The 13,639-nt window shown below is 39.1% G+C and overlaps 1 protein-coding gene across 1 annotated transcript in view; it reads right to left on the bottom strand.

Annotated features, from left to right (window-relative positions):
* The window catches only part of SULF1 (sulfatase 1), a 98,235-nt gene that overhangs the window by 21,022 nt on the left and 63,574 nt on the right, over positions 1 to 13,639 (bottom strand). The window contains exon 10 of the mRNA XM_036742137.1: positions 4,808 to 5,024. Within this exon, the coding sequence (XP_036598032.1) occupies positions 4,808 to 5,024 (217 nt within the window). The remainder of the gene's footprint in view (positions 1 to 4,807; positions 5,025 to 13,639) is intronic.

The following is a 13,639-nucleotide window of genomic DNA, read 5'->3' as shown; positions in this document are numbered from 1 at the left end:
GTTTGAGCTAACTGAAATTAGTTTCCATCTGCAAGAGTTAAAGCAGTCCAACAGGGCTGGACTATACTATTAGTCCAGTTGATAGAAGTATAGACACACTTACACATATGTATGTATGTATGTATGTATGTATGTATGTATGTATGTGTGTGTACATGGGAAAATTCAATGTTCCAGAAACCACTTCTTTACATAAATGATAGCGAACTACTCAGTGAAGAAAATGTTAACTTTTTAAGACATCTACCAACCAACCTATTATTACCATCTTGCAGTTAGCCGAAGTATGATGATGCCAGTATTGGGGAAAATTGTGAGAACTCAATATATTTCTTTGATAACTATTATTTACCAGTTTTTGAGAGGCAATATATTATACTTTAAAGGGAATTTTCCTTGAAGTCATGAAGAGTCAGGTTAAAGTCCTGTCCTTGACATAATCTAGCTCAATGAACAGAGACAAATCACTTAATCTCTTAGGCCATTCTAAAAGATTTTAAGTCATAGAGGAGTTAATAGTTTGCATTAGTGAAGGGGATTTCCTACATCAATGGAATCATGGTCTTGGACCAAATCACAGCTTCTCTACCCTCAATATTATTTACTGTTGTTGTTGTTATAATTAATTTACCATGTATATGGGATTAGCCATATGAGGTCCAGTGACTAACCTGGAGAGAGCCATTGTTGTCTCATGCCTGGACTCTTCCAATAGACTTGTGGTTGGTCTCCCTCCCTCAAGTTTTTCTCTATTCTAATCTAGCTTCGATTCAGTTGCCAAAGTAATTTTCTTAAAGCATAGGTCTGACCATGTCATCCTGATATTCAATAAATTCTAATGGCTCCCTATTATTTTGGGATCAAGTATAAAAATCCACTGTCTTTTAAAAGCCTTCACAGTGTAACTCCCTTCCCCCCTTTTTATGTTTCCAGCCTTCTTATTCTTTACTCTATGATCCAGAAACATTGACTTACTTGCCTTTTTTCTGTTCCTCATATATCACCTCCAAACTCCCAACTCCAAGCCTTTGCACTGGCTGTCCCCTACACTTGGAATGTTCTCTCTCCTCACCTAGCTTACTTCAAGACTCAGCTCAGATCTCATCTTTCCTCTCTTTTCCTCACTACTAGTACCTCCCGTCTGGGATTATCTTCCATTTACACTGCATATTATCTTGTTTGCACATACTTGTTTGTGTGTTGTTTTCCCTATTAGAAAATTAGCTCCTTGATAGTAAGGATAATGTTTTTATCTTTCTTTGTAGGCATAGTGCTTAAGATAGTGTTTGGCACACAATAAATGCTAAATAATGCTTGTTAACTACCTCTGAGGTACTATTTCACAGCTATCATATTGGCTAATATGATGAAAAAGGAAAATGATAAATGTTGGAGGAGATGTGGGAAAACTAGGACACTAATGCACTATTGGTGGAGTTGTGAACTTATCCAACCATTCTGGAGAGCAATTTGGAACAATGCCCAAAGGACCATAAAATTGTGCATACCCTTTGATCCAGCAATACCACTGCTAGGACTATATCCCAAAGATTAAAGAAAAGGAAAAGAACCTATTTGTACAAAAATATTTATAACAGCTCTTTTTGTGGTGGCTAAGAAGTGGAAATTGAGGGGATGTCCAACAACTGGGGAATGGCCAAACAAATGGTAGTATATGATTATAATGGTATAATATTGTGCTATAAGAAATGACAAGTAGGATGATTTCATAAAAAGCTGGAAAGGTTTTGTGAATGAAATGATAGAAAGTGAAGTGAGCAGCCCAGAACATTGTACTCGATAACAGCAATACTGTATGATGAAGCAGTGTGAATGATTTGGGCATTCTCAGTAGTGCAATGATCCAAGACAATCCCAAAGGACTCATGATGAAAAATGCTATTGTCCCTCCACAGAAAGAAATGATGTTTGAATACAGAATGAACTATTCTCATTCTCTCTCTCTCTCTCTCTCTCTCTCTCTCTCTCTCTCTCTCTCTCTCTTCCCCCTTTATTTCTTCCTCTCCCTCCCTCCTTCCCTCGCTTCTACCCTTCCTTTATCTCCTTGCACAAAATGACTAATATGGAAATGTTTTACATGACTGCATATGTAGAGCCTATATCAGATTGCTTACTGTCTGGGAGGGGGGAGGAGAAGGAAGGAGGGATAGAATTTGGAAATCAGAACTTCTTAAAAAAATGAATGTTAAAAATTGTTTTTTACATGTAACTGGGGAAAAACAAATTATTATTAAAGAAAAAATGCTTGTTAACTGCCTGAGAAGCATGTTGATCCTATAAGGCACACTAAGATGGCATTATTTTCCTAAACCTCTATAGACCCACCAGCACAGACATAAGGGATACACAATGGTCACTGAATCAAAATGTACAATTATCTATGTCCTTTTGAGGGGAGGCTCATCAAACCTTAACATGAACTAACAGGGTCACTGGAGAGAACTCCATCAATAGGAAATAGGACATTTATACCATTCCATTCCATGGGATTTGGACATTTTAAGCAAATTTTAATTTTATGCACATACTGAAAAATCTGGCCTCATTCAAAATAAAGTAGCCTAAATTTTGCTAATGTGATTCAGTCCTTAAAATGAGTGTGACCTGAAATGCAATGCAGTATTATTTATAGTTTAAGGCCCAGGATGATAAACTATAAATTACCCTAACAAAGCACCTCTGTTGTAAGCTGATCTAGAAAGTTTCGCTGCGGTAAGGGGGCTGTAGAGTTGTAGTTGGCTAGCGTTGTGGGATATATTAAACCTGACTTACCCACTAACAGAGAAAATGCCTAGACAGTGATACTGTCCTGGAGAGCTGCATAATCTCTAACTCTGGACAGAGTGGAGTAATTACTGTTGTACATATAGTGTTCAATTTCCAAACCAGCATGGAAATAAAAATCACAGAAATGAGTCACTTCCCATAGGCTGCCACTAGATGGCAGTAGACATTCATTTATAGGCCATATTCTATTTGCACTTGGACTGGCCTTTACTCACATCTCACTGGTGTTGCTCTCCTGTCTGCTTGAAAATTAATGGGGGTGCTGGGTAGGGACAGTGTGATCCTTAAAATATTCACCAGTGTTCCTCTAGAATTGTACTAATTTGAACCGTATCCACCAACACAAATAACATTAATTTGTCCTTATCTAAACCACAGAGAAAAATTGACCAAATCAGATAGATTTGAAGTAAATGTGTCTCACACTGATATAGCCTGTCATCTGCTGTTTCCAACTTAGGGGCCTTATAGGTGATAATGAAGGCTCTGGCATTTTCAGGGCCCATCTTTCCAGTCTATTGTGGGCACTTGTCTATGACTAAGTGTATAATTACTAGGGAATTGGGGGAGGCATTTCCAGGCAAAGGGCTTACCTGAAGCCCCTCTGCTTATAAGTGTCTGAAGCAATTTGAACTCAGGACATGCAGATTTCAATTCCAGTTCTTTCTACAACCATACACTTCCTCTATCAGAGGATCATAGGGTTTTAGACTTAGAAGTTAGCCAGTCCAACATCCTCAGATACTGTGGTTGAGTTGCCAAAGGTCACACAGGTAGCTCACAGCAGAGTTAGCATTCACATCTATGTCCAGTCCCCAACATCTACATTCCTTGTTGTCGTTGTTATTGTGGGAGGCGAAACCCTGCTGTCTAACAACTTGCTGAAAGAAGTGCTTTCTTTCGACGGCTAAGTCAAAGCAGCCTCAGCAGTGTTCCTTTTCGGTCAGCATGTGGGAATTCTGTATCCCTGTAGCTATGGAAAAAGGCCGCTAGGTGGCACAGTGGAGCAAGCACTGGACTTGGAATCAAGAAGGCTCGCCTTCATGAGTTCCAGTCCAGCCTCAGAGACTTCCTAGCTTAGCTGTGTGATTCTGGGTAAGTCATGTAACCCTGTTTGCCTCAGTCCCACATCTGTAAAATGAGCTGGAGAAGAAAATGGCAAATCATTCCAGTATCTTTGCCAAGAAAACACCAAAACAGGGTCACAGAGAACTAGACTCTACTGAAATGATTTAACCACAACACTAACAACAAAGCTCCAGAAATAGTAATGGGGTACATAAAAACATAAACAACTAGGGAAAGAGACAGAGGCTCCATACGGAGCCCAGGCATTCCATAAAGGAACATTTCTCTCAGTTAGGCCAGAGTGGTTACTACCTACCTCCTTTCAATGCCACTTAAGTGGTGGGGTCAGGAGACAATCCAGCAAGGTGCAACGAAAGAGCTCTGAACTGCTACACTACTGTGACTTTGAGTGAGTCACTTAACTTTTCTGGGTCTAAGTTTCTTTGACTGCAAAATGAGAAAATTGGAGTTGATGACCTCTAAATTTCCTTCCAGTTTTAGATCTAAGAATGATTGCATGTGTATATCTATATCTATGTTTATGTCTATATCTGTATCTATATCTATGTATATATGCATATATACATATATGTGTGTATGTATGCATGTATGAATTCAAGTCCCTTTGAATCTCCTATATGCTATAATTCTACGATTTCAAGAATCATTTCCTTTACTAACTGAATATGAATTCATTTGATATTAGCAGAAAATTCTTTACAGAGAAAAAAATTGATGAGACTTCTGATTTTAAACACCAGTCTGCCATTTAGGTTTGAGTCATAGAACAAATAAACTGGCCACCAAAGACATATATGTAATCTGTGTATACACACACACACACATATATGCACAAGATTCTGTTTCCTTTATACCTCCCATTTCCAAAGACTCCCACCTGCTGCTGGGTGGTCATTAGGAGATCACTTACTCTGAGTGCCATGGTTTCTCAGGAACTGTCTCTGGTTTTTCCTCTGGTTCCTGCTAGCCCGATAATCAGCCTCCCCACAATTACATTCTTTGTCTTTGTTACTGAAGCCCCGGGAGTGGATACTTCGCGTTCTCTTCCGGACTGAGAGCAGGTCACTGGATCCTTTACATTTGTGAATTCGAAGTTTGCCAGACGTGTCCTCGATGCACTGCCACTTCTGCACCAGGAAAAGTGAAAGCTGTTTATTTAGTTCCAGATGTTACTTATTAGGACTGTTGTTTTTGTTTTGGGAAAAGCTGGCAGTATCATTCAAGAGTAAGTAAGGGAAGGATAAGTGACTACAACAATTCAATTCCTTTCTGATCTCTCTTAAGTGTTTCTCCCATCCAGGGCAAATAGAGATGACAACAAAATCATTGGAAATCATAATTACCTAAATGACACCAGAGCCAAAAAATGATCTATAGATCCTGGGATCTAGACAAAACAAGAGTCTTGAATGGGGGAGGTATAAGCCTCCAGTTCAGCAAACCACAGAGTGCAGCTGTCAGGGCTGTTTTCACCAACTTCTCTTTCTTTGTAAAAATAAAGCCTACTCTTCTGTTCTCTGCTCCAGAATTGAGAATGTGAGTCAAGGAAGGGAGATAGAGATGAGTGCCATTAGAGACCATCCCAGGGAGGATTAACCTTCATTTACCCTGGCTATTCAAAAATAGATCAGGTTTTCCTGGGCCATTTTCCTTAGCCATCTCTAAATATTTCACAACCAGTCACTTCAAGAACTTCTTGAGAAAAGTACATTTCATTTTCCCTAGAGACGCATATGGGGAACCAAATTGTGTTCTCTTGTTTCTAGTCTTTATCAAGCTTTGCTGCAGACATTTAATAAGTGCTGGATGATGAATATGATACAGTGTCAGCTTTAAACATGCCCCCATGTCCCGAGTTTCACGTACTTAGTCAGTAGTCTTTACCACTGGAGTCGTTTCATGGGATCCTCCAAACTGTCCTCTATTGAACTTGCCCCACTTCTCTGTCTCTAGAATGTGAATCTGGGAAAAATGATGGACCTGGACGAGGCAGGCTTTAAAATTGATTATGGCTGTTACTGCTTGATTATAGAAAGGGGACAGTTTTGTAATGTCTAAAGCTTAACTAATTTGCCTTGGAACAAGGCTTTCTGGGATTTGGCAGACAGCTTGTCTCTCATGACGAAAGGCACCATATGGCATGCGATGACTCAGGTAGCCCCAGGGAGTAGGAGGTAATGACTTAGCACTCCTGGGGACAACTTCCTGAGGTCTCAGATTATCAGGGAAACTTTTAGAGGCTGGACTCAAACTCCAGAGTCCTAGGAAAAGAGATACGGTGCTATGATGTTCCTGAGGACTTGGGTTCTATGAGGTTCCTGAGGATTTAACGGACCCAGGAATACGGGCTGATTCCATCACCTTAAAGAGAATTGGTCTCTAAGTCAAATATAACACCTGGGGAAGTTCTGGGAATATGAAACCACTGTCCCTAAGAGACCTGTTGTTTACATGACTCCAAATTCTACTTTGGATAAATGGCTGGTAGGGAGAAAGAAAAGGCTGGTTGTTAGTGATAGCTAGCATGCAATGGTTCCAAGACAATCCTATTGCTTTCTCTTCACTAGTGGTAACCTTTTCTAGCCTAGCCACACAATTTTTCAAACAATAAAAAAATAACAGTACTGTCCTAATGCAAATATTGCAAAAATAAATAAGGCAGTCTTTGACCTCAAGGAACTTATGTTTTATTAAACATCCAATGTCCAAGTTGTCGATCTCATAAAGAAACTAATAAGCAAGTCAAGTAACTTCAGACCTATGAAAACAAAGGTGAATCTACAAATTAAGTCCTATTCCAAAGCATCTTTTTTTTTTTTTAGACATAACCTATGATTTCACTGGTATAGGGAACTCCTGATGAGAAAACTCTTATTAATTCAGGTCTGTGCCTGCTCTGCAGTTTATAGTCTTAAAAAGTTGCTAAGGTAACAGACAAAATACTTTAAGAGGCAGCCTGTTATGATGGAGAGAAAAACTTTGGTTCAGGTCACATCTCTCACACATATTGGACCCTCTGCAAGTCACTCAACCTCTCAATAACCCCAGGCAAGCCTCTAAGGATTTGCACATAGCAGAAGCTTAATAAATGTCATTACATGAATTAGTGAATAATAGTGAATGTATAATTCATAGCCTCCTTAAAGTAGATTCATATATGTAGAAGACAAAGAAATCTGCCCTGCCTTGCTGCTGAAAAATCCGGCACTTGGTTCCAGTGGAAGACGATTAATCTGTGTATTAGTCCACATCTTGATTTTGCCTTGCACATAGTAGGCATCTGTTAAATGTTTGTTGAATTGTATTGAATTCAAATAATGAAGATTTCCTTTGGCTCTCCAGCTACCACACGCTTGAAAATCCTGCCTGGCCTTTGACTTGAAAGAGCTGAGGATACAAGTAGATTCCTGTTCAACACAAAGGTGGAGGCAGGATTTTTAGAGCTGGCCCATTTGAAATCAAGTCTGCATTTTATTCTTAGCCAAAATGCCTCACTGATTTCCTACTGGATACAGATGAAGGAAAAGGGTGTTTCCTTTCTGAAAAGTTGGGTTTTAACCACACCTTATGTCTGGCATTGTCCTTGGCATTGGAAGCTATACCAAACAAAAGGGAGGTCTGAATTTGGGGCAGGCTTTTATTTTAGATTCGAAATTAAAATGAATACTGACGTTGATGTTTTACATATACGTTTAGTTAAAAATGGAAAAAAAATGAAGAGAAAGGGGGAATCATTGAAGTCTGATACATGTTTGTAGCCTTAGGATATTTTAGAAATGCCTATTATTTCCCAAATAGATTGTGGCAGCCCTGAAAGAATCACTAGAGAGTAAGTAATTTTTCAGAGGCTACCAAAGAACCCAGGATGAGAGATAGTAAGGTAATGAGTCAGTGGCAATGAGATGGGTTTCATCTCCTAAAAAATTGTAAACTAAAAGGATATAAGTACAGAAGAGCCAGAAGCATTCAAATATATGCAATACGTATAGAACCAGGGGCTTGAGTTAGATTGAACGAGTGAGCCTATTTATGGCTTTTAAGTCGGCCCTTTAAGTGGAAAATAACACCAGGCTGAGAGTCAGGATATATGGCTTCTGTTCCTGACTGTGGGTGATCTTGGACAAATAACTTTATCTGCCCAAATATCTTCCCTCATCTGTATAATCTATTTATTGATTTGTAATTTTTCAAATGAGTGGGTTGCATGAAACAATTTTAACGTTCCTTCTAGTTCTTAAATATCGTTTCATTCCTTCACTCATGCGTGCTTGCATACGTGCATGCACCAAGTATTTATTAAGCGCCTACTTTGTGCCAAGCACTGTGATAGGTACTAGGGAGTCAATGACAAAATATCCCTTTTCTCAAGGAACTTACATTCTATTGGGGGAAAATACACACACACACACACACACACACACACACACACACACATGCACACACAAAAGCAGACCAGGGATTTGAAGAGGCAGAGGAAGAGGAGAGAGTACCTGTCAGGCTTCTTCAGTAGGACAATAATGACTCTTCTATTCCTCATAATATCTCCCATGAACACAATGGAGTGTGAGCAACACTTCCACAGCTTGTGCAAAGGAATGTGTAAAGGAGAAGTGATGTTGTGTACGGAAGACAACAAGCGAGCCAACTTTGTTGGATTATGAAGGGTGTGAGGGGGAGCAACATGGAATCTGAGAATGGGAGCCAACCTCTTTGAGATTTTAGTCCAACTGACACATGAAGGAATCCCTGCTATAACATGCCTACAACTGGTCATCCTGCCTCCACCTGAAGACCTCAAAAGATGTTTTATATGGCTTTCAACTATTCCTTTTGAAAGTAATCAATGAACTCCTTTGTGCTAAATCCTTTTCCTTATCTGCCTTGATCTCTGTTCACTGGTCCCTTTTGGAACAGGTTCTTTGTCTTCTATGAATTGTTTACTGGTTCTCCTCCTACTCCTCTGACTTCTGGGCTTTAACACATAATTTCACTCTACTACATACAGACACACCTCATTTTATTGAGGTTTGCTTTACTGCATTTTGTAAATATTGATTTTTTTTTTTAACAAACTGAAGGTTTGTGGCAATCCTGTGTCAAGCAAGTCTATTGGTGTCATTTTCCCAACAGTATGTGCTCCCGTCATGCCCCTGCGTCACATTTTGGAAATTCTCATGATATTTCAAACTTTTTCATCATTTTTATATCTGTCATGGTGATTTGTGATCAGTTATCTTTGATATTACTATGATAATAGTTTTGGAATGCCATGAACCATGTCCTATATAAGACAGCAAACAATAAATGTTGTGTGTGTTCTGACTGCTCCACTGACCCACTCTTCCCCTTCTCTCTCCCTCTCCTCAGGCCTCTGTCTATTCTCTGAGACACAACAATATTGAAATTAGGCCAGCTAATAACCCTACAGTGTCCTCTAAGTGTTCAAGTGAAAGAAAGAGTCAATCAACGCAGCAAACTTCATTGTTGTCTTATGTTTAGAAATTGCCAAAGCCACCAACCCTTCAGCAACCACCACCACCTTGATCACTCCACAGCCATCAACACTGAGGCCCTCCACCAGCAAAGACATTACAGATCACTGAAGGCTCAGATAATGTTTAGAATTATTTTTAGCAATAAAGTATTTTTAATTAAAGTATGTACTTTTAAGAGACATAATACTATTATGCACCTAATAGGCTACAATATAGCGCAAAAATAATTTTTACATGCACTGGGAAACCAAAAAATTTGTGTGATTCACTTTCTTGTGCTACTCATTTTATTGCAGTGGCCTGAAACCGAACCCACACTATCTCTGAGGCACGCCTATATACTTTAAAAGTCCATAGTACTTCATTTATCTAAGTTGATATTCCCAACCTAGATTGGAACTCATGGTGAATGGGGAAAAGCATGTCTTTTTCTTACTATCTCATTATTTTCATCTTTTTGGTGGAGGTCGGCTAGAAATGGTGCTGGGATGAGTCACTATTCCACTATCGTTCTTTTATAATTAATGTTCTGCAGATAATTATGCTCAGGTGGGTAAAATGTTTCCTTTTTATAATTGGAAGAAGTATTAGTAAGTAAGCTCATTGTCTATGGGCTCAGTTATTATCATTAAATACATGAACGATTCACACTTACAAAGTGCCTTAAGGTTAAGACTTTTGACAACCTCCCCAACAAAAGGAGAGGAGAGTGTAGAGCACATGACATATTATGTGTGTATATGTATTATATATGTAACCTATCATATATAACACAATATAATATTTGTGTGCTGGTTCATTTAGCACAACTGTTTAGAAAATGAGGCATGAGGAATAGAGAGATGAGGATTACCCTATACAAAGATAGTTTTTGTGGCCCAATAACAATGCCTACTATGCGTAAGGTGCTATTCTAAATTCTGGAGGGTCCGAAACCAAAATGAAACAAAAAGTCCCTCCCAGTAGGGACTTATATTAGGATGTACAAATATAAACTACTATGTATGTTCATTATAATCTGAGAATGGAGAAAGCATTAAAAAATAGAGGGTGGGGTCAGGAAAAGTTTCCCGTGGGAAGTGACATGAGATCTATTACACAGCTTCTTAAACTTTTTCTGCTCAGGACCCCTTTTCACCTTTCCACAGCATTCCTTGGCATTGTGTGGCCTGAGGGTACGCGCAGTGCAAAGTGCCCAGGCTGTGTGTCCAGAACCAAGGCTGCAGTGAAATTGCAATGCCACAATGGTAAAGGCTGCTAGCAACACCACAGATTCATTACGTGTTTGATTTTTAATTAATTTTTGGTCATTGTGCCTTTTGCTGTTGCCAAAGAAGTGCTGATCTCAGTGTGGAGCAGTGAGTACAGCACCGGCCCTGGAGTCAGGAGGATCTGAGTACAAAGCTGGCCTCAGACACTTGACAAATGCACTAGCTGTGTGACCTTGGGCAAGTCACTTAACCCCAATTGCCCTGCTTTCCCCCCTCCAAAAAATAAAAGAAGCATTGATCTATACCTTGAAGGATAGAGATTCTAAAAGGAGATGCCTGGGGTAGGGAGCAGTCTGTTTAAAGGTACAGTGAGGGACATGGAGCACTGAGTTCGGGGAATAGCAACTACATCTCTGGCTAGAGAGCAGATGACATGAAGAAGAGTTATAGGAAATAAACCTTGAAATTTAGGCTGGAGTCAGACTCTGAAGGGCTTTAATTGCCAAGCTGAGGAATTTGTGAGAGGTGAAGAGGGCTGAATTAAAGTGGTTGACTGCAAGTGGAGAGAACGGGTGGATACAAAATATATTGTGAAGGCAGAATCAAGAAAACTTTGTAGTTGATCGAGTATGTAGTGTTATCGAGAGGAAAGACTTGAGACAATGTCAAGGTTGTAAATGTGAGTGACTTCTGAAGGATGGTGGTCCCCTCAAAAGAAATAGGGAAGTCTGAAAGCCCATGCTTAGGACTTGGGGATGGCTTAATATTATCAAAGGTAGTAAAAATACATATTAGATCTCCTTACCAATACCCACCAAATCTCCTTACCAATACACACCAAATCTCCTGAAAAATATCTCAAAGAATCACAAAATTTCAGCAGCACAAAGGATCTCAACTTAGATCTCAGCTTACATAGGAATGCCTTCTATAAAAATTCCAACACGTGGCCATTTGATTTCTGGTCAAAAACCTCCAGTGAGAGGAAACCTACTACCCTCCCAAACCTATTCTACTCTGAACAGATCTAATTATTAGGATGTTTTAGTCACTTTAAGCTAAACCCTCTTCTGTCATTTCACCTCACTATTTCTGACCTTGAAGATCAAGCAGAGAAAATCTAATTCCTACTCCACATGAGAATCTTTTAAATGCTTAAATCTTTCTATTATAACAGCTACAATTCTTCTCTGCTCCAGGTCATCCATCCTTGAGTGGTCTGGTAATTAATTCTTTCACCATCCTGGCTGCCCTCCTCTGGGAATATTCCGCATTGACAACATTTTTTCTAAAGGACAGCTGCTATAACTGAACAAAATATTCCAAATGTGAGCTGACTGCTGGATAGCCATGTCTCCCCAGTCCTGGACTTCTAGAGTTGATTTTTGCACTCAGTGAAGAGAATAACTCTGGGGTGAAAGGACCTGGGCTCATGTCCCTCTTCTGATGATTACTAAACATGTGTGACCTTGGGTAAGTCACCTAGCTTCCCCAGGCATCAAATTTTCCCCTCTGTAAAATGAGGAGAATAGACTAGAAAGCCTCTGGAGACTTCTCCATGTTCTACAGCTATGATCTTATGACCCAAGTTCCTTTTTCGATTTCATTTTATCAGAGTTGGGACATCATTCAAACATGTTGGGATTCTTACATTGTCATTACAACTCAAAATGTTGCCATAATTCTCTTGCCATGTTGGAATTTTATTGAATTAAGCCTCACTTAAATGCAGTTGGAAATGATACTTCATCTATAGATAGGGATTTTATCAATGAAATGGTATTTATTATTACACAATTTGACTAATGTGTGGATTTTGATACAAGTTACAGAATAAGCATTAAGTGGACAGTCAGAAGAGCTGCATTCTTGCCTTTGCCCAGCTACTGACCATAAAACTGTGTAAATAATTCAATTGCTCTGTTTTCTCTTTTTTTTTTAAAGCATGCAATCATGCTTGTTCATTTTTTACTAACAGAGATGTCATGAGAATGAAATGGAATGAAATATATTTAATAAGTGCTAGTTGACTTTAACTTAATTTAGTGGGCAGTGAGTTCTTGAAAGAAAACTAATTAAAATATTAAATTGCCATAGCCCTTTGCAAACTTTAAAGAGATATAATTGTCAGTTTACTCTCTTACTACCACCGCCACTCCTGTAGTGACGATGACAATTACTATGATTATTATCGCTGCTACTGTTAGTCAGTGGGTCAGTCAACAAGCATTTATTAAGCACCTGCTATGTGCTAGGTACCGTGATAAGTAATGAGTACATAAAGAAAGGCAAAAAACAGTCTATGTTATCCAGGAACTCATAGTCTAATGGGGAAGACAATATGCGAATTGGGGGTGGTCTCAGAAAGAAAGCACTAAGATTAAGAGGGGTTAGGAAAGGCTTCTTGGAGAAGGTAGAACTTTAACTGAGTCTTGGAGGAAGCCCAGGAAGGCAAGAAGTAGAGATAAGGAAGGTGAGAGTTCAAGGTATGAGGACAGTCAGTGAAAATACTCAGCTGGGAGACTGAGTGTTGGTTTCTCAGCTTTGGAATCTGGGTCAGCATAGAAAAAATAGAGACTAGTAATTTCTATGTTGATTATTGTGGTATTGACCAGGACAATCATACACATTTTACACACTAGGCTGACTTTTTTATAGTTGTATTTTATAGGTGGGGGATTGAGGCCCAGGAAAGTGTGACTGTACTTTTTATTTCATGGTCATACTGAAAGTCAGATTTCACAATCTAATAATACACATACTCCCTCTTCTGCATGCAGCAAAAATCTATTATAACACTTCTCTTTTATTACACAGATTGGGGTATTCTGTGACTCAAATCATCTTTGAGACTCAGCTGTGCAGCTTCCTAGCTGTGTGTCCTCAGCCAAATCATTTAATTATTCTGTTGTTTAATCTTTAAAAAACAACTTTAAGATTCCTTCCATCCACAAGCTTCTTTACCTTCCACAGTCTCTGAGGTAGAAATAATCTCCTTTGCAACCTGGAGATTTGGGGATTTCATAGCTCCCTGTA

Source organism: Trichosurus vulpecula, chromosome 1 (assembly GCF_011100635.1).
Source record: "Trichosurus vulpecula isolate mTriVul1 chromosome 1, mTriVul1.pri, whole genome shotgun sequence".
In the NCBI taxonomy this organism is placed as follows: domain Eukaryota; kingdom Metazoa; phylum Chordata; class Mammalia; order Diprotodontia; family Phalangeridae; genus Trichosurus; species Trichosurus vulpecula.
This window is presented reverse-complemented; position numbering and strand designations above follow the sequence as displayed.